Source organism: Ceratotherium simum, chromosome 2 (genome assembly GCF_057802395.1).
Source record: "Ceratotherium simum simum isolate JZ-2026a chromosome 2, ASM5780239v1, whole genome shotgun sequence".
NCBI classification, from domain to species: domain Eukaryota; kingdom Metazoa; phylum Chordata; class Mammalia; order Perissodactyla; family Rhinocerotidae; genus Ceratotherium; species Ceratotherium simum.
In genome coordinates this window covers 25,859,462-25,880,870 of record NC_141901.1, presented here as the reverse complement: position 1 = coordinate 25,880,870, position 21,409 = coordinate 25,859,462, and the positions used below count along the sequence as shown (strand labels likewise).

Below are 21,409 nucleotides of genomic sequence, written 5' to 3'. Positions count from 1 at the left end.
AATTTTAAACTGTCACCTTTCAATTATTTTTATTATGGTTTTCTGCAATGTAATTAAATAACAGGGTGTGGGGAGACCATCGTTAAAAATACTATGGCCCTCTGAGATCAAGCAGAGGCCCAGATATGGTTTGCAGATCACAGATTCCTCATCCACGAATGAAGTTCTGTCTGTCAAAAGAAAAGTGCCATTTTTGAAATGTGATCCATTAGTATTAAGTAAGAACTCAGGTTGGCAGTATTGTGGAGAATCTTGCCATGCGCAGGAAGCAAGACCTATTAAAACCATAGCAGAACTGAAACAGTGCTGGTGTGTAGGACTGGTTAGTGTAGGGGCAAACAGTCCTCTACCTTAATAGCTTCTGAGACCATCAATGAATTAAATCACAGATCAGAACTCATATTGTTGACAGTGAATCATTCCAAAAAGATTCAGCTATGTTTTTACACTATATTTTAAAAGGCAGGAAGCATTAATATATTCTTATACAAATTTCAATCCAAATTGTTCAAAATAAAAATGCTCACTTTTAAGTGGGAGGTTGACTTCAGATACATGTTAAATCAATGTGTTGTACCACAATTTTCCAGATGCCAGGTTTTGAAGGCATCTCTGTACATTTGTATAGCAGATACAGCTCTATTTCAAGATCATGTGGCAAAGCACCTTCTCAGCCATTCTCTCACTGCGCAGTACTTGGACATGCAATCTTGTGTCTCTAGAAGTTTTCCAAAAGCCACAATTATAGGTGCTATCCAAATTAGACTTCCCCAAGCTCTGGAAAAGGAATAGAAAAGTACCATCCTCGCTCTGTCATCTCGGGTCAGAACACCCAATTCAATGCCTTTAAATTATATAAGGAAAGGCAAAAGCAAGTATCGTGTATAAAATAGTTTATTACCATAATAAATAAAATTAAACTTTTTTTTACAAATATCATTTGTGCTTGTTTAAAAATGTCGAGAAGGGAATATCATCAATGGAGGGGCCCGCATGTTCCTCTTAACATTCCCAAGCTGCAGACATACAGTGGAGTTCCTGGCAGCATCCTCAGCCGACCACAAAAATAGCATCAGCTCATTTGCACTTCTGTTTATTCATGCTCATTTGGACAAAAAGTGACAGATGCAAAGGAAAAAGAAAAACCCAATGAAGGATTTGGTGTGACTCAATGGAAAGAGTGTTAATATAAGGAGAGGCCCCAGGATGACGAACTGCTCATGAGTAGAAGTGTCCTTGCAGTGTTGGCGAAATGTTAGATGTGGACAGTCTCCAACTGATGCACAAATACAGCGTCTGAATATTAAGAGAATACATTCATTGGGGGGGTTGCATCTTTCGTAACACAAAAACAGTTCATATCCTGATACAAGATCTGTGAACTTCTCATTGAATGACTAATGGACCTGTTGGCTGACTCAGAAGTCACAGATAAAGAGACAATGGCTCTAAGAAAAGTTTAACGGTGAGCAGGGAGAGGGCACCCACCAGGTCTGGCACCTGTGGGGTATTCAGGTCCAGTTCTAGAGGTTCCAGAATAACTCTGATATGCTCGCATGAGAATGAAGTTTCATTTGAAACTCAGCTGCAGGCAAATTCACATTGATTCTTTGAACTTTGGGGTGGAAATTAAAACTTCTCAACGTGAACACCTTGGATGAGAAAATGGTGCTTTCTCTGATGGCTGGAGTTGGTGCTGAGAGGACAGTGAAATCGCCTCCAGTTGGAGGGCACAAGAGCTGGTGAAGGTAATTTTCACTGAAGCGAGCAAGAAGGCAGTACAATGATTTAGTGACAGAAGAGAGGCTGTCTGGGGCCCTGAGTGTGCCCTCAGTGAGCCTCCTCTTTAAGCAACACTGTGTGAGGAAGAAGGAGAGGAGAAAGAGTATTGGCAGCTCCATCACATTTGGAGGTTCATTCAAGGGTCTTAAGGCTCAACATCTTTATTGCAAAACACTGTACAATCTACTCATCAAATACACGTGAATGTGTACCTCCACCAGGTCTCCTAAAATTTCCCAGAGGGTTCACGTTCTATATGGTGGTCAGTGCAACAAGGGAGATGAGGCTCTTCCTACACCTGATATTCCTAAGGCATTCATTTAGTCCCCACACAGGCTTGGACAAAAAGTTTTGACAGTTGGCTTAATACTTTTACCTTCCACCTGAGGATTCGGGAGAAGAAGCTTGCTGGATGGGATGGTGAGGTGGAGTGCACTTTTACTCTGAGCTGTGCTATCTCCACTTCTCAAAGAGGACTCCACTTCTCAAAGGGCCTGATGTTTGGCCAGAAACAGCACATAGGATCTAGAAGGTTGAGGGTAAAACAGGCCCAGGAATTGATACAAGAAATGGAAACAGCTTTGAAACACTTGGGCCCATGTTATTGTCGTATCAGAGTTTTTGAAGCCACTAGTTGCCTACTACTAGCTACAAACTCTTTGCACACAGATTTACTCTGCGGTCCAGAATATAAAGAATGGTCTTATAAAGAAAGCCAGGCAGTATGAGTGTGAGGGAAGGAGATGGTTGAAGGAAGGTGGAGACATCAAAATGGTGCACTAGACCTGGGCTTCTCAAGCAGATGGCTGCCTCCCTTTTCTTCCTATGGGAATCTTGTCATACCCATTGGAAGAGCCCTTGTGGGTATATGGAAAGGCAGCACTCATTGCTGGAGACAGTGCCCTCCACCAAGAACAAGCACACCACCTTGTCGACCATCTTATTTCGTAGACTCAAGCCTCACTCCCACACCTCCATTGGTGGGGAAGAGCATGTTCAAGCAGCCACGTATTGGGGGCAGGATGTCCTACTTCAAAGCAGCCTGTCAGGACACTCTGGGAAATGCAGCCTCCCTATGAATGACATTCAAAGTAAGGAGTTTAAGTAAGAGATCAAGTAACCAGCAATTACTGGGCGATGGTATAAATACATCACATCCCCTTCCCTCAAAAAGGAATAGTTGACTCAGGTAAATCTAGAGCTCTCAGCATAACTTTTCCAAAGTCTAAATGTCGGGTCCAATACCTAATAAATTTGTGTTTCCCTAATCTCTCTTCAGCCCCCAGATAACGGTTTAGAGTGGAAGGTTCAGTCAGTGGTATCTGAAGCTCGTGGTCCTTGCTCGGGAACCCAGAGCAACGCCTGGGCAAGAGTAGGTAGTCAGCACAAAGCAGCCAGCGGCCAAGTGTGTGTCATAAAAATGAAAGGAGAGAAGGTTTGGCTCATTTAAAAAAGGTTTTTTTTTTTTTTTCCAGAGAAAACAAGGATAGCAAAAATCCCTAAAATCCTTAAATGGAGAAGAATAAAAGCATATACAGCCACACTCGTGATGCTCTCACTGTCACCCACAGGAGCACGTGTTGTGGGATCTGCGACCTCAAGATGAGCAGATCTGGGCTTTCAGTCATTAGCCCAGTTTGAACCCTAGGAGTCAGTCCAGGAGTACATTCCTGATGTTTTATTTTTCCCCGAAACAAGACTGGACTACAAAGCCTCACATGTCAAATCTTTGCCCCTCAGACACAGATGGGGAGTTATTTCTTTATAGACACCTGTACCCCTCAGGCAGAGCTGGAGGGAAAGAGAAGGGCCTCTCTATACTGGCCTCCAGGGTCCTAGATGGGAGCCTGTCATCAAGTCCCCGGAGACTTGGGCAGGTGCTGCTGAAGCTGAGTGTTGGAGTTATTAGGGCCCTTGCCCTGCCTTAAAAGTAGTGGGTCCTAAACTTTAGAAGCAGGTTAATGAGCATGTTTAAGGAATGTCAAACTAGCACATTTCAGCTGCAGCTGGCAGATGGGATTCCAGATATTCTACAGCCTCTACCCCAAGAACTAACTGGCAGCTTCTCAAGTTAAAGAGGCCGAAAGCCCCACGGCTTTACCCAGAGTCACAGTCGTGACTTGGCCTTGGGAAATTTCACTTCCTCGTCTTTGTATGCTGCCATCTGAGGCTGAATCTAATAATGTCTCAGCCTGCGGAAGCCAGGGGCCACCGCTGTAAGCCTCACGTGAGAAGCTGCACAAGTGTGCAGAGCCTCAGGGGAGGGACCCTGCCCTTCACCTCCAGACTCTGCACCCCAGGGTTGTCTATGCCAACCCTGGGAGCCAGGAGAGGACAGCCCCACTGCACAGACCACTGAGGGCAAGTCCTGGTCATGCCATGGCCACTGAGCAGGACTAAAAGGGCAGGTGGGCGGGTGGGCCTGGACAGGAGACTTTTAGAAATGCCGAATATCTTTGGTAGGGCGGGTCCTGACCTGTCAGGTTCCCTTCAGTACTGAGGGAAATCAACATTGGGATCCAGAAGCTCTGCAACAAAGCAATGCAGTAATACAGAAGGTCAGCACCCTGGATGATTCCATGCTGTCACTAATAGTCCAGATCACCCGCACTCCTAATTTTACTTGCTTCAAGCTGAGGTTTTAGAGCTGAACTTTCAACCTTGCTTGTCAAATTTTAGGGTCCTGACCTCTCCCTGCAGGGCATACACTGGGCTAGCTCCACAATGCCTGGGAGAGACCTCTTTTTCTTTTTTTCAGACACCATTAAAAGAAGTCCAAGCACAAGACTAACCTGACCCCAGGTGACTATGAGGCAATGGAGTGTCCCTGAACTTGAATGGCCCATAGGTGGCTCCATGATCATTCTGAGCTCGGACCTTCCCTGAGACCACAGCTCCATGGCCACCTCTCTCCATCACCTTACAGAGACAGTTTAAAAACTCACTGCCCCATTCTGTTTTTCCAGCTCCTAAAGCAAGTACAATCATGGCCCTATGTCTTTTCATGGTTTCTCTTAAGTCCTACTGACTTTAGTAGGAGATAGAGATTAGCTTTAAAACAAAGCCAAGCACGGCTCCCAGGTGTCCTATAATGACCCCATGCAGTGGACAAAATACAAACTTCTGAAGGACAATCCCAGCAAGAATCATAATATAAACATAACACTTGCTACAATCGTTTTTCTGAGGTTGTATGTGTGTGTCTGCTTTGCTAATAAAGCAACTCTGGGCTCATCGCCCTTCCTGCCAGTGCCCCATACCCTGAGGAATGCCACAGGAACACTTGGGAGGAGGTCGAGAAGGAAAAGAAGCAAAGGGGCCTGTGTCAGGAGGCCAGTGGCACGGAGCAAGGCTAGAGATTCATCTGGGGCCTCCGGAGCCCTCCCCATCAGCTGTCCCACAGGAGTGAGCTGTAGACCACAGCCCAGAGAATCTCTGGATCCCAAGGGCTCCTCTCTAGCTCTTACACTTGGCTCACCACTTTCGGGAAAGGGGACCTGAGGATTCCCAGCTCTAAGTGTCTACGGGAGGCACTCACAGCACCTCTGCTGCTTTTTGGCCTTAACCACTAGAGACAGAAAGTTAAAGGCTCTACCCTCCCTGTCCCTCAAGCTCCCCTTGTCCTGAGCTTGTTACAAACAACTACTGTAGGAAAATATATGGTGACATCAGACACAGGCTGTACAAGGACAGGGAATGCTGGGAAATCCCTGTGCCCACCGCCATCTTTGGGGGTCTTGGCAAAGGAGCCCACCATGGTATATACACGAGGGGTTTTCCGGTGCTCTCCCACCAATCCCCAAATGGCTGCTGTTCTTTTCTGGTAGTTTCCATCTTTTACAAATATCATGGCAGTAAAAAATTAAAAATGGAGGAAAATACCCTTTAAACAGCATGCCCCCTCTTCCAAAATTGTGCAAAGACAGTTCAGTTGCAGCTGCCATCTTGCAGGGTAGTAGCACACTCCTCGTATCTTTTCCCAGATAGAGAAAAACAGAGAGAACGTGCCTAACCGACTGGTCCCACTTTGATTTTCTGTCAGGAAAAGCTTACTTGGAAAGTTGTTGGTCATGGAGGTGTGTGTGGTGGGGTGGTGTCTAGGGCAGGGCGGTATGTTTTCATCTTTGATTTTCTTTTTTATTTGACAGAACTCTCAGCTCGCTGCAAAAATGTCTCTCTCTGATTCTGGGGACTGAGGCCTCGATATTTCAAACAGCTCTTGAGGAGACTGAGAGGATCTTCTGGAAGTTAATATCCTGAGTATCTCAGAGAGCTGTTTCTCAATATTTGTCATTTTGGTATTCAAGGCCTTGATGTCCTCTTTCAGCTCGTGTTTCACCTCCAGGACGGTGGCTTGCAGCGTCTGCTCAGGGATGGGGTAGAAGGAATGCTTGACTTCTGCCAAGATGGGGCTCCGGTCCTGGGGGCTCCTGGCCTCCCCGACGTTGTCCAGACGCAAGTCGCTCTTGGTGATACCGCTGTCACAGGAGTCTGTCTTCTTCAGTGTGGCCTCGCCTGATGCCTTTGTCCTCTCAGGGAGCGTCTCCATGGACTCGGCCTTGGACACCTTGTTCCACTCCTCGCCCTTCCCACAAGCATCCTTGAAGCGAGTCCAGCCTTTGCGCTTGGCGCAGTCGCCCCCGCCTCCCTTGGGGCCCAGGCACTCGGACCCGGGTGCGTGCAGCTTGGCGTGGTCTGACACCCCAGAGCTGGAGGCCGCCTGGAAGGACACGGGCGTGGCAGGGCTCTCGCGGACGGTGACAACGCTGGCCTTCACGAGGCCGTGGTTGGCCAAGGTGTGCTCTGTGAGGACATTGCCCTTTTCCACGTCCAGGTCGTCCAGGTCCCGGCCCCCTCTCTCCGCAGCCAGCCTGGCCTCCTTCTGCTGTCGGAACCTCTGGAAGAGTCGCCGGACAGGGTGGTCGGGGGGCAAAATCAGGGGAGCCTCATTCTTCCGTTTCATGCGCTCTTCCTCCTCCCGTTTCACATCGCTGATCTTCCGGAACACAATCTGGAAGGAGACAGATGACACGCCGTGTTAAGCAGGCGGTGGCGCCAGCAGCGGAGCTCAGCCCCTCTGCCTATCACAGCTCTCTGATTCCAGCCCCCAAGGGCTGAGGCCCACAGTATGTTCACATCCCTACAAGGCTGTACTCAGTGACTGCCATCACTTTCCTTTTCCTTTATTTTTTTTTTGTGAGCAAGATCAGCCCTGAGCTAACATCCCTGCCCATCCTCCTCCATTTTATATGGGACGCGGCCACAGCATGGCCTGACAAGTGGTGCGTCAGTGTCTGCGAACCCCAGGCCGCCGCAGTGGAGCGCACGCACTTAACTGCTTGTGCCACCAGGCCGGCCCGTCACTTTCCTTTTCTTGACATTCATTCCCAGTTTTCCAACAGCAAGGAATTGACTCTTGCTGTCGTCCTTTTCAAAAGGAACAACCTCCTAACCTCTCCATCCCCACATAACAGGAGGCTGGAGACACCAAATGGCCTCCTCCCAGGAGACTGTCCTGGCCTCTGAGACTGGGCCCCCTGTAACCCCTCCTTGCCTGCAATTCAGAATCACCTGGTGAGCTTTTAAAAAATCAGTTTTCTGACCCCAACTCTGACCTACTGCATTAGAATCTCCAGATGGGAAGCCCTTGAATCGGTAGCTTAAAAAACTCCCCAGGTGATTCTGATGCATGCAAGTTTGAGTACCTCTGGTCTACACCACATTCCAGGGCAAGAAAATTCAGCTGAGTCCTCAGGCAGGGCTACAGCGAAGGCTTCCATTGCCATCTGCAGATCTGGACCCTAAGTGAATGCGGTTGGCTGTGAAAAGTAAAAACTAGTCTCACACAGATGTCCTCCTTGTCCTTGGGGAGCTTACGGGGAAGAAAGGCCCATGACCTTGCACACGAGGTCATCCTAACAATAACAAACACTTGGACAGTGCTTTAGAGTTTGTAAGGCACTTGAATGTTACTTCATGTATTCCTTACAACAGCACGATAAGATCACTGGGACACATATTATCTCCATTTTAGATAAGAGGAAATCAAGGCTCAGAGTAGCTAAATGTCGCATAACAGATACGTTTCCTATAAGGGACTTGTACCCAAGCCATCACACCCCAGACCCATTAGATGTCCCATAGGTACTTACTGACGATGACAATGCATCCTGCAGAGGACGGACAGTCTACAGTCTCATGAATCTGGCGCTGACTGCAGCATAAGCCACATATTACAGGGCTTTCTCCTGGGCCAACATCTGATTATGGGAAAGCCCTATAATTTCTGGCTTATATCGTATGTGGCAGGTACACTCAGGGGCATGTTTGACTCATCCCATATCTGAACTTGTGGGACGCAACCTGCAGTAGGTTGTCTTTTTTACGAAAATTGCTAGTTTGAGGACCAGAGGTATTGAGATCCTTGAGAAGTAGAGGAGAGGCCTGTGTCAGGGAGAGTGGCAAGTTTTCCATCATCACGGTCTGGAAACCCCTGTGCCCTGTACAGGCAGCTTTGGACCAACCCAGAACCTGCCCCCAGGACTTGCCCCAGGACCCCCAGGTCTCGGGGAAGCACATATGTAGGATGCCAGGAACACGAGCTTTAGAGACAGACAGAATTAAGTCCCAGCTCTGCCACCTAGCTGTGTGACCTCAGACAGGTATCTTAACTTCTGTGCCTCAGTTTCCTCCTTAAAAAGTGGGAAAAATCCCTACTTTTCCAACTTGGTGTAAAGCCAGCACAAGACTCCTTATGTGAAAGCATGGGCCCACTGTAGGTGCTTAAAATGAATCCTCCTGGCCCCGCCCCTTCAAGGCCTCTGCCTTTTATCCTCTAGGTACAGATGCCACATAACTCACCCTGCCTCCTCCAGGAAGTCCCCCCTGCCCAGGAGTCTCTGGCGGCACCACTCCTTAGGTTCTCAGAGGTGACCAATAAGACAGTCATTTTGTAGTGCCAATAAATACAGAGGAAACAAACATTGAATTGCTTGATGCCAGTGATCAATCAGCAAATGGTCGGCAGACTGAAGGCTCATACCTGTCATCTGACTTCTCCATCAAAGCTCCTGTCACTGGATGACTCTACACTCGGGTCACTAACAGGTGGGTGGGATGCACCTGCCACCCCTCTTGTCACCTGCTTAAATCTTCAAGCCACATTACTTGGGACCCAGGGCATGGCTTTCTGATCTCCACTGGGCAGCATTTCTCCCATCCCCACCCTGCCCAGCTGTGATTTTATAACCCTGCCTCCCCTGGTACCCTTCAGCCATACCCTGTCTTCTCCTATAGTCTAGCCTGCAGATCCCAGCCATGGGACTCAGGAGAATCCTGTCCGCTCTGGAGAGAAACCCACCTGAGGGCATCACTGGGATGGAGGGATGATGATAAGTAGAAAGATCAGGACCCTTTCTGCCTGTTCCCCCAGGGCTCTCAGTTGGCAGCCTTCCACCTCTGTGCCTCCCTCTGCTCATGCTGTTTTCTGTTCTTTGAATGGCCCCCGCTGTCCATGGGGCATCCAGATCTTCCTCACACCAAGGCCCCACTCAAACAGCACCTCCTGTAGAAAACCTTCTCTGATTCCGCGGAGCTCTAAGTTACCTCCCTCGTCCCAACTCTAACAGCCCTTGCTGTGCTAACACCACTCTTGTGCCCTGATTACTCTCAATCCTGTGTTCATTTGTAGCAGAGATACCAACTATTTCCTCCCCCACTCACATCCCTTCTTAGAAAAGGGAGGGGGGGAGAAGGGAATAAAGAAGGAAGGTGATACGGAGTCGGGGGGAATGAAAAAAAGAGGTAGGAAGGGAGAAAGGAGGAATGAATGAGAATGTGAATGTACCCAAAAGAGATGATGGCTTTTAGAGCTGACTGCTCTGGTTCCTTTCCTTTATTCTGCAGGACATCTGATTCTTATCGGTATCCTCCCTTTTTCACTTGAGCTTGTTTGGGTGGAGTTCTGTTCCTTGTAAGCAACAATCCCAGAACAAGATAGCGGTTACTTACATCTTTACCGTATGCCCTCTGAAAGCTCCCTGAGTGCCTAGGACAGTACTTTGCAAGTCACATTGTATCTTTTACTTTTTAAAAACTTTATTTATTATCTACGTTAAGAGAGTAGGGATTGTCTGTTCACTATTTCCAACACTTAGAAAGTGCCTGATACCTAGGGGGACCTCAATAAACATTTGTGGAATGAATAAGTGAATGAATGAAAAACATAAATATGAGCTAATGAATCAATGGGAGAATGTCTTCTGCCTGGAAAGATGGAATCACAGAGGTCATAATCAATGTTATAAAAGGAAGGGATTGGCTCACAACACACGTGGTCCTGTTAGCAATTCTCTCAACATCAAGGTCAGCCCTTGAGCCTTGAAATGAGATATTTTAAGACTAAAGAAAAGGATGTACTTCTTCAGATACTGAGGAGTCAACACAAAACTTATACCAAAAAGTTGTACAGTGGAATATACCAGTGGGTTTACAAAAGCTTAATGTGCGCTTGTGGTAGACATTTATGGGAGGAAGTGGTAGCTCCTCCTCGAGGGTCTGGATATACTGTGCTCTTCAACCAAATGCCACGTGGGTCATAATCCTGAAGCGGGGGCCAGGGGCCTGGCCTGATCCAGGCAGCATATTCAGATGCTGTGGCTGCATCATCAATGGGGGCATTTCAGACACTCATGGGCTAAGGCTCTCCTCGGGAGCAGACATGGGTGTCTGGGTCTGTGCTGACTCTTCTGAAGCTTCTTGGCTTTTCCCAAAATGTCATCCTGTGTGCCACAGGCAGCCCCACCTGAACATCACTGGCTCCTCCAGTGGGCAGGTGAACCAGGGAAGAGCTTCCTGCCCTGCAGAAATGCCTGAGCCCTTCTCCAAGAATCAGAGAGTAATACCAGCAACTCCCCAAGGGGACACAGAGCTGATGTGGTCTGACCACTTTGCTGCCCTGGGGTCTAGGGCTCTGCTTACCAACTTCACTTGCTTTTGTGGAGGAGCTGGTCATGATGTCTTTGTCTCAGAGGCAGCCATATGACCAGGCATTGGGCCAATATTTTAGATCAAAGTGGGCAGGGGTGGCCACATGACTCACAACAATGAGGTCTGTGTTGCCAGCACCAGCCACAGCAGCTCTCGGTCTGCTCAGAGATGCTCCATAGTTCCCATGGCAGGAGTGTGCCCTAGGAATGACAGGCAAGACACTAAGCCCCTTAATCCAAGATGCTTTCTGCCCTGAACAGGCTCTAGCTGGCTGCCTGAGGAAAAGTCTATCCAGCTTTTCCAAAGTGTTTCATGAGGTTTTAACAGGTGCCATGAGGGGGGAAAAATTTCAAAATGAAATAAATTTGAGCCACATGACAATGGGTTGCTTTACTGTAGGACTTCTCAGAGCTTTAACATGCTAAAGTGACTTATGAATGTCTAAGAGGAAAATATCACATATAGCATTTCTTAAACCCTTTCCCCCACATCCTCTCTTGGGAAAGGGTAGTATTCCCCAGAACCCCCTCTGGAAACCCTGAAATTATACAATGTGTGGGGAGTAGGGTACCCCCTGTATTTGTGCATAGCCCTAATGGATGGGAAAGCAGATTCCTATTCCACGTTCCAGCTAACTGGTGCCTCCTATCTCTAACCCTACTGCTGAGCCCCTGGAGTTGGTATTTGCCATCTCCATTGTAGATGCATTGCCCCCTAGTAGATGGACCTGCATCAATCCAAACTCTGTGATATGACTGATGAAGGTGCGGCATCAACTCTCCTGCCTCCCACCCCTCAGTCACTGTATGTGCTCCATCAGTACCGAACAATTTCAGGTCCTGAAAAAGCCCTGTTCACTCTGCCTGAAGCTCCCTTCAATCTCATCTCCTGCCCCATCCCTTCAACTTGACTCCTATGTGACCTTCAGGATTCAGCTTAGGAGTCACCTACTCCAACCAGCTTCCCTGACTCTCCCCCATCCCTGGGTCAAGAGACTCTTCCTGGTGGTACCGAGCATGGGGCAGCCACACGTACCTCCATCACAGACCATTGCAACCACTGTGCGAAGAAGTATTTGCCTGTTTGTCTTTTCCTTTAGGCGGAAGCTCTCTGAAGGCAGGCACAATGCATTATTCAGTTTTTTTTTTTCATCTCCAGTATCATGTCTGGCATATCTAGTGCTCAAGAAATGGTCAATGAATATGTCAGTGAATAAATTATGGCCATTCCTCTGTTTGTGAGGCCCATGCTAGGGTGAAAGAAGTGATGTGTCTGCACCTCCCAAATCTGTTTCTGATGTTTGTGGTCTAACAGGAAGGGAGAAAAAGAGAGATTACAGGTGGACGTCTCCATGCACAGTGTATAGGCTCCTGAAGAGTAGTGTATAAATAAAATCCCAAAGGACTCCCATTTTCATTCATCTTCATTTCAGACTGACCTCATACTGATCTCATCATCTCTGCCTGACCAATTTTTATTTTTTCAATCTCTTATATGAGCTAAGAGAGCTGATATTTAGAAACAGCCCTGAGATGAACCTTTCTGCAAGGAGGATAACTGCTTTTGAATTTTTCTCTTGTATAAACTTAGATCTTTCTCTGGAAGGTACTCTGATGTCACAGAAGAGCCCGGACTGGGAATCTGAAGACTGGAGTGCTTGTTTCAGCCCTCCTACCCAGCAGGGCTGGGCCCCAAGCTAGCCACCCCCTCACATCTGCCCTCGCCAGCTGGAGAGCCTCCTCCCCCAGCTCCCATCAGAGCAGCTCCAGGTTTTCTTTCTTTCCACTTTCTTGTTTTAGGTACTGGGCTTCGTTGTAAGATTTCATTTTGGAAAAGCATTCTGTGTCCCAAAAAATCATTGTGAAAGCCACGGAATGAGGTTATCTCTAAAGTCCCTTGGAGAACAAACAATTAATGATTTAACGATACAGTCCTGTGGACTGTGCTTCACAGCTTATTCCACATACACAAGTACTTTATCTCATTTAAGCCAAAATTCCCAGGAGATGTGCCGAGGCCTCCACCACAATTTGACAGTCGAGAAGACTGAGGCTTAACTGGCAGGGTGGTCTGCTCAAGGTCGCACAGCTAGGCAGAAACAGAACTCCAGGGTGTGGGCCTGTCTGGAGCGTTGTTACCAGGGACCCTCTAATCACCACTGGAAAGGTCCAGCCCTGGAGACAGGCTGGCATGAGTCCAGGCTCCAGTGATGGGATAAGTCTAGATCCTTCCTGGCCAGCCAGAGTCCTGCCAGCCCACAGGGGTGTGCATTTTCCCTTCCCTGACATGTCGGGCATGGGAGGCCCAGGCAGAATGCTGAGCAGCTCATGACTCGCGGCAGTGCGGGGAGACAGAGGCAGGGATGGCTGCTACGCCTTGCTCATCCATCTCCACATCCCTCTGAGGGCTCGCCAAGCAACAACCCTAAACCTGGGAGGCCTGTAATAGACAGTTGCTGAGCTGAACTGAATGGACACTCGGCTCCTCAAGCTGCAGGGCTTTCTGAGCAACTATTTTCAAGTTTATTTGAAAAAGTAGTCCCCCTAGGATCTGAGGTGAATCAGGACAATCCTCTTCTGGGTTGGATTCAAGGAGGGTCTGGCCCCACTCAAGCTCTAGCCAAGACCAGGCCAAAGGAGCAGGAGTCCCCTCAGGGTCACTGAGCAAGAGGGTCCCAGCTGCACACATAGGGGAAAGATAGGCCTGGGAGGGGAATGGGCCACCTAGACAGCCTTGACAGCCCAGAGGATGCTGGGAGGGCACCGAAGTGGGAGCCCAGTTACTTACAAGAGCTCAGATTGACGAGTAAAAATATATACATAATGTCAACCCTCAGTGGTTTGCATAAGTGAACAGAGACTGAGGTATGAATCATAGAAAACTATAGATAAACCAAAAGGGATTTATTTTGGTTTTTATTGGATTCAGACATATGTCCCAAATCTGAAACATGCAGAGAGCAGTGGAAAGAGCACAGGCTTGGAGTAGTTCCAACTCTGCCATTGACCGGCCGCTATGTGACCTTGGGCAAGTCATGTCCTTCCTTGGCTGGCCCAGATCAACAGTTCTCAAATCTGGCTGCACTTCAGAAGCACCTGGAGAGGCTGTTGTCTACTGAGTGAGAATTTCTCATGGCAGGGTCAGAAACTGGCATTTGCAACAAGCTCCCAGGTGACTCTGATGCAGGCAGCCTGACCCGGATCTGCTGAGCAGGGTCCCAGAACCCCTGGATTGATGACTGGTAAGATCACTGCCACTCTGCTGTGCTCTCTGTGTGAAGGATGACTGAAGGGGGCAGGCAGGCCCTAAAATCACTCTTGACTCCTTCCTTTGATCTGACAGAAAGCTGGTTTGCTGTCTGGAGTGGAGGACACAAAGCCAAGCAAACATTTATTGAGCACCTACTGCATGTAGAGCACACACACATTGCCACTCCATGACAGGGGAAGGCCAGGCCTCTTCTCCCAGAGCTGGGGCCCATGTTGGCACTGACTCTGCCGTTTTGGGGGACAGAGCAGCATTAGGAGGAGGACCCCACCCTAATGTTCGTACAGGCCCTGGTGATGTTGCCTTCCTCACGGTTTCCTCAGCCACCAGCCCCCTCCACCAGTAGCCCTGCCTGCTTTGATAGCAGGGCATACAACATGAAGGCCAACAAATTGGGCCATTCAAGAAAGTGAAAACATGGAAAAACAAACTGGAGATGGATAGATATGATAAGGGAGTTGATTGGGTTTTGCTTTTTGAAAAAGGCACTTTTAACCCCCTCAGAATGGCCACTTCTGTTCATTATGGAATCAAGTGGTACATTTTTCTCTCAACAGCATCATGAACATGTGGACCAACCAGAATATGGGCGGCCCTGAGCCTCAGGGAGGGTAGGGGGTTTCCAGAGTTATGGAGGCCAGTCCAGGTCAGTAACCACTCCTTGAGCTAAGACCATGTGCTGCGAGTGCCTGAAGCTAGAAGGGAATAAAGCACAGCCCTGCTCTCCAGGGAGACAGATTGGGGACCACAGAGCTTAAGCACCAGGGCTCAATGGGCCCAGGGGAGGGGGGAGGAGTGGGTGGGTCAATGTGGAGTGATAGACAGCATGAGCACAAGCTCTGGAAATCAGACAGACTTGGGATCATGCTCCCCAAGCCTCAGTTGCCTCATCTGCAAAAGCAGATAATACTGCTGATTTCATAAGGCCATCATGAGGATTAAGCTGGATAATACCAGTAAATCCTTAAGAAGAGTGCTCGACATTCAATAGTTGCTGAGTAAACGTATTATGTATCATTCTTTGTGCGGGCTACCCTTGAGATGATTCTAGAAGGATGACTGGAATTAGTCAGTTATGAAAGGTGAAAGATTTGGGTGAAGGTGTTCACACAGGGAACAGCACATGTAATGACACAAGGCAGAAATGCCACCCAATGTAGAAAAATGTCTCTGTGATAGCAGTCCTGGTGGGAGGGGCTGATGCTGATGGAGAACCTCTGATGTGCCAGGCACTGTTGTCAAATGTTTGACATGTGCCATCTCATACCATCCTTAGAGCAGCCCCAGCAGGTGGGTACAATCATTATCCTCATTTTTCAAATGAAGGAACTGAGCTTAGAAAGGGTAAGTGACTACGTAAGGGCACGCAGATGGTGGAGCCAAGACTCAACCCCGGCCACCTGAGTCCCCGTCCATGCCCATGTCCTAAGCCATTCTGCCAGGGAAAGTGGTTTTGTGGAAAAAGACTTTATCAACAGTATATATTGATAACCTCTATCCCTGCCCCGCCACTACTCTCCGCTAGTTTCTTTTACTCCCTGTCCATCAGCAACTTCTCTAAAGAACTCAGGGACAGAACTGTGAAGTAGAAAGAAGATCTGGCCAAGGGAAGGAGAGAGGCCAAGAGGCCGAGGTTCCCAGAGCATTTAAGGAGAGAACAACTCACCAGGTACATCAGGCTGGTGGTCCTTTAATTCATCAGGATAGGGGAATGACTTAGTGTGAGATCCAGACCTTGATTGGTCAAGGCAAGAAAGAGGAGCTGTGCGACACAGGAGTGTTTTGGTTATTGAAAAAATCTTGCCTCCCTGGAGAGTGCTGAGGCTACCAGTTATCCTCAGGGCTCGGCACTGGGAGAAGGAGCAGGAATGCACAGAGTTCCCCCATGGACTTTATCCAGGAAGAATCTAGAGGCTAGAGATGCTCTGCTCTCAGATGGCCTGGTCCAGTGGCTCTCAGAGTGCTGCTCACAGGCTGGTCCCTCCTGCCACCATGCAACATCTGCACTTTCTTCTGGCATTAACCAAGAACGACCTTGTGAGACCCCTTAGTGACATCCCATGAGGACTGGCATCATCTCATTCACTCTTGTAAGGGCCCCCAGTGAGAGCAGGTGGATCAGCAGGGTCTTCTTTTGGCAGACTAACCTGGGACCTGAAAGACTCCTGCAGATGCACCTGTTCCTCTCTCTTGAGGAAGATTCAAACCCAAGAGGGATGAGGATCCTTCCTTCTCAACCCTGCCTCATGAAGGAGATGCGTACCTTGTTTGCCGCTCAGGGAAGAGATGGCATTATTGTGTGAGAGTCGCTGGCCTCTGGCAATTCACTAGGGCCATATTTGTCATTCTCCTCCTTGCTCTGTGCTCCCTCGGTGTAGTGGACTGAATTATGGACACAAAAATATATGTCCACCCGGAACCTCAAAATGTGACCTTATTTGGAATGAGGGTCTTTGCAGATGTAACAAGGTAAGGATCTCAAGATGAGATCATTCTGCATTAGGGTGGGCCCTAAATCCAAAGACGAGTGTCCTTATAAGAGACAGAAAAGAGAAACACGAAGCACAGAGCAAAAAGTCACATGAACATGGAAGTAGATATTGGAGTCATGCAGTTACAAGCCAAGAGATGCCAAAGATTACTGAGAGCAACCCAAAGCTAGGAGAGAGGCATAGATTCTCTCTGAGAGCTTCCAGAAGGAACCAACCCTACAGACACCTTGATTTGAGATTTCTGGCCTCCGGAAGTGCGAGAGAATAAATTTCTGTTGTTTTAAGGTACCCCGTTTGTGCTAATTTCTGCAGCAGCTCTTGGAAACTAGAACTGAGTTTCCTTTACTGCTTCTTCTTTCCGTCTTCTAAGTGTGGCCCTCCCCGAAGCCCTGCTCTCTGTTCTCTGGGCTCTGCAGGGTCCTCTGCTTCAGTCCTCACCTTCATGCAGCTGAGTGCCAGAAGAGGTGCCAACAAGACCTGGTGCAAATGCCCACTGTGTGCTGGTCGCAGACCCTGAGGAAATTTCTTGATCTCTCTAAGCCTCAGTTGTCTCATCCACAAAATTTCTCCTTCCAGCCTTGCTGTGGCGATGCAATGAGACGACATTTGTAAGAAGCCCCTCCCTTCTCACTTACAAATCAATGCTGCTTTTCTCTCTAGCGCCAGCAATATAACCTGAAACTTCCCATGCAGAGCACAGCTACATCAATGTCTCCAGATGCCTCAGCCTCCACTCCCCTGGCCTGAGCAGTCCCTCTTCCCACCCAGGCCTTTCTCAGTGTGAGCCAAGTCGCCAGTCAGGCAGGAGGAAACGGGGCCAAATGTGGAGCTAGTGACCTCCACCTTTATCAGCGATGTTCCGGGGCTATGACAGGTGGACCCGTGTTCAATCTCCAACACACCCTCAACAGTGCCTCCCTCCTGTCTAGGGAAGCTCTAAACGTGACTTTTGAAGTCATGTTAACACTATGCTGTCTCATTATTCCACAAGAGAACTTAAGAAAGTGGAAGGGGACCCGTGACTTGCAGAAGTCAAACCTACAAAATACTTCTCTGAGTTCAGCTTACTCCCCTCCACCCCCTTCAGCCTGATACTCCTGCACAATCCTGCTCACCATGGCTCCGGAGAGATCAGACCACGTTTTTCTCCATCCTGGGCATAGGCTTCTGAACATTCCTTTTGCCTTCCAGCCTGAGATGGAGGCAAATGGAAAATAGGGGAAAGGGTCTGTCCTGGAGACGGCAGCAAGGGGAGCCCATGAGAGGAGGGAGGGTCAGGGCGGGCACTGAAGGGTCAGCAGTTCACTGCTACCACCATACATCTGAGTCACTCTCCAGTGCTTCTCTTCCCTTCCTCATCTGAGCCTTCAACCCACACAGCGGCTAACACAACCAGCCACTCAGCGAGGGACCAGATATTGGGCTGAGCACTCGTACACATCAGTTTCTCACTCCTTACAACCACCCCATGAAGTCATTCACCCAGTAAGTCTGCACCTGATGTACACTGGATTAATATCTCTGCAGTTTATATTTCTTACCACCAAAAGAGGACAATAATTAAAGAAAGATTCATCCACTCCCCACATCTTCTGGTTGGTTGCATTCTCTTCATTTTTTCTGGATTAAACAATCTGATACAAAGCATATATTTGCATAATTGTAATTCCACTCTTAAAAATAGTTGTTTTCTACCAAAATGGACAAACAACTGAGGATTCTGACAACTTATGCATTACTGGAGAGTTGGCTCTGACATCACGGTCGCTGTCCTTCGTGGTCTGTGCCACCCTGTCTGTGGTGTGTGATTGGGTTGCTATGATCCTCATCATTTCAGCCGGCAGGGCATACCATCCCACGCACAATGCACTATAACTCTTTGCAAATAACTCTTTGATTCATGCAATTGCCTAGTTGTGAAAAATGATGGTTATAACAATTTCACTGTTTGGATTATTTCAGGGTTTGACTCTTCCAATAAATAATTTTCTGTTGTACTATTAAAATCTCCATTTCTCCTGTTAGGATGCTGAATCTCAGAGCCATCAAATACATGAGGCCAAGTGGGGTGCCTTTCCACCTTCATCAAGGTGTGGCTGCTCAACTTTCAAGGAAACCTGCTGGTTCTGCACTCCTTGAGAAAGTATTCACTACTGTCCTGCTCACATCTAAACTACAGACACGTCAGAATTGGTCTAACAATGAACTCTCACACCCAGGGGTGAGGAGAGAGATGGTCTGGGAGAATCTCAGAGTGAGGGCCAATTCTCTCTCTGATGTGCACTCAAGTATTTGTGTGTTCCCATCAGCGGTCAGCAGAGCAGCCCTCAACAAAGTGTGGGCTCATCTGGAGAGCTAGTCCCCCTTGCCCCTGTCCCTGTGGGGTGTTTCAATTACAGGGAGTCATACCCCAGCCCCAACTCTGAGTTATCAGCCAATCACCTTGCCTCTCTGAGCCTGGTTTTCCACAGCTGGAAGTTGGGGATACTAATGCTTGCTTTGGCTCTCAGGTGGTGTTGGTGCAAGGTGGATTGCTGTACACACGAGCTACATCACAGTTATTCCCACATAATCTTCCAGCAGAGGAGGCATTGCTGAGCTTTGCCCCAGGGGCCAGAAGAGCCTATCTATCCATGCAGAGTATGAAGGGCAGCAAGGCTTGAGGAAGACTGGGTCTGGGATGGGGGTGGAGTACAACTGAAAGGAGGGAGGCCAGGTAGAAGGCTGTGATGATAGCTGGTGACAGATATGGAGGGGGTGACCAAGAGAAGCAGAGGAATGTGCAGATGTATTGCAACACGGCCTGTTTCTAGACATGCACGCCAGGTCACGGCATAAGAGAAATGGACATGATCTGAAAACTCTGAACCTCAACCTGGGGCCTCACCTACACCAGGTTCCCAGGGAGCATTTGCAGCACTGTGGGCATCTTTGGGAAACGTACATTTCTAATTCCTACAGGGTTTTGGCCCCTATGGTGTCTCCCACCCTAGGAATCTGGATGGAACCATCTGTAAACCAGGAGGCTGCCCTTAGCTTTTCCAGGGCAGTTTTTAGCAGTCTGCCTGGCCATGCCTCCACTCTCAGGGGCCCCCACTCTGGTGCCCCTGGCGTTCCTGGGAGAGGGGCACAGTGATCCCATTCTCAGGAGAAATCATTAGAGAAGAAGAAATCTTGGGGAGACTGATCCGAAATGGCACCTCTTTGAGACCAGAGAGATTTTAACCTCTTCCCACTTCTCATCAAGAGCTCCATCCTGAAGTTCATGGCCCAACTGTGTGACTCAGGGCTCCCTGACTTTGGCAGTGCATTACAGCAGTGGTTGTTAATGGGGGAGAGGGACAGAATCACCTGGGGAACTTTCTATGCATCATCAAGATGGCCACATAGGCACATATTTCACACTTGTGTTTAGAGGACACGCATGTGCACATGCTCAGGAGACAAGATGCCCCTGCCCAGTGCCAGTGTGCCAGCTGCACACACAGGCCCTCACCAGCCACATCAGCCCTCTCTTGTTCTGCATTTCCCTCCTGGGCACCAGGCATGGCTAGCTATTTCCCCTTCCCAGTCCTAAGTCCCATCCTGGGCAGAGGCACTGGATCTGAAGACAAAAAATAGCTCTGCCTGGGCCTCAGGTTATTTACGTCAGTACTGTCTGAGCCCTCTGCCTGCACGGTGTGTGCAGGTGGGGAGCAGAGCCACACCCTGTCCCCAGCTGGGGAGGAACTCAGCCAGGGGTCTGCAGCTGTAGGCATCCCAGGATTCTAAGGATGGAAAGGGGCCCATTCCTCTGACACAAGACAGATCCCGGTAAATCATCCTTGGAGTTGGGCAGCCCCCACCCCCACCCCCACCCCAGACCCTGTCAGAAGAGCAGCCTGAAGCCCTCCATGCTCGGTACTGTTGTTCTTAGACCCAATCTGAATTCCTCACTGTGGTTTTAAGCCTCATGTTCTGTCTTAGGGAGAGACAACACTCTCTCCAAAACCTCATTCCATAAGGAAGCAGCTCTGATCAGCCATTCAAAAAGTCTTTATGCAGTGCCCACTGAATACAGAGGGGTGTACGAAATGTATGAGATGGTTGGTGCACATTTAAAGAAAGCAAAAAGAGCCTTCCCCTCAGGAGCTGATGAGCCCATGGCCTTCCTGGCCTGAGCTGATCGGAAACAGCTGTGTTTTACAGAAGGCCCCATGGAAAATGAGAAGGAGTGGGAGGGAGGTGGGCCCTCACAGCGTCTACTTCTCGGTGTCTGTGAGGCGGTTCAGACCCTCCATGCCTTTATCATTCTCCCATGATCTGGAACAGCCAACCTCTTCATGATGCTGAGGTTGGACTAGTCGACACTGCTCTGTTCCTCAGCCATGGATTGGGCCACAGGCCATGACACCACTCTCCTATCAAGAGGGGCCAACGAACAGTTCTTGAGCAGAGGCTCCGGCCCTGCTGCTGACTGCTCAAGCCCGTAGCTTACGTTATCCAGCTTTCTCATGACAGCCACTCTGTGAGACGCCGGCAGACTTACTGCTCTGCAGAAGGTGCTTTGATGAAGAACTTCTCCACTCATGAGAGCAAGAATCTCATTTCCCAGAGGTGAGGGGGACTCAGCATGGCCACTGGCCATTCACTTGGGTTCTTGCTATTTAGTTGCTAACATCTCTGTCCCCTGGGGCCTGGACCTCTACTAACCTCCCATAGCACCTCACATGGTTCAGCATTTGCTTTTGGTACCCGAGATTATCAATGTATTTATCTGCTATATGTGTGCTTCGATTATCTCCCCACTTCCTCTGTCCCCACTCCCCCAGTTATAGTAATACAAGCGTCCTTGCTGGTACGAGCTCTGTCTTGTTCACTGTTGTGGCCCCAAAGCTAGA

The 21,409-nt window shown here is 48.8% G+C and overlaps 2 protein-coding genes across 4 annotated transcripts in view; one reads left to right on the top strand and one right to left on the bottom strand.

Annotated features, from left to right (window-relative positions):
• The window catches only part of HHAT (hedgehog acyltransferase), a 319,575-nt gene extending 312,877 nt beyond the window's left edge, over nt 1-6,698 (top strand). The window contains exon 13 of one of the 3 annotated variants that reach the window (XR_015554405.1): nt 5,931-5,982. Coding sequence is in view for 1 of the 3 variants with exons in the window: in XM_087439462.1 (XP_087295588.1) it covers nt 5,931-5,965 (35 nt within the window). In the remaining 2 variants the exon portion in view is untranslated. Of the gene's footprint in view, nt 1-5,930 lie in introns of all 3 variants that reach the window. The other 2 variants (XM_087439462.1, XM_087439456.1) reach the window with 2 other exon arrangements.
• Nucleotides 879-21,409, bottom strand: part of KCNH1 (potassium voltage-gated channel subfamily H member 1) — a 356,052-nt gene continuing 335,521 nt past the window's right edge. Inside the window, exon 11 of the mRNA XM_087439445.1 lies at nt 879-6,793. Within this exon, the coding sequence (XP_087295571.1) occupies nt 5,936-6,793 (858 nt within the window). The 3' untranslated portion in view covers nt 879-5,935. The remainder of the gene's footprint in view (nt 6,794-21,409) is intronic.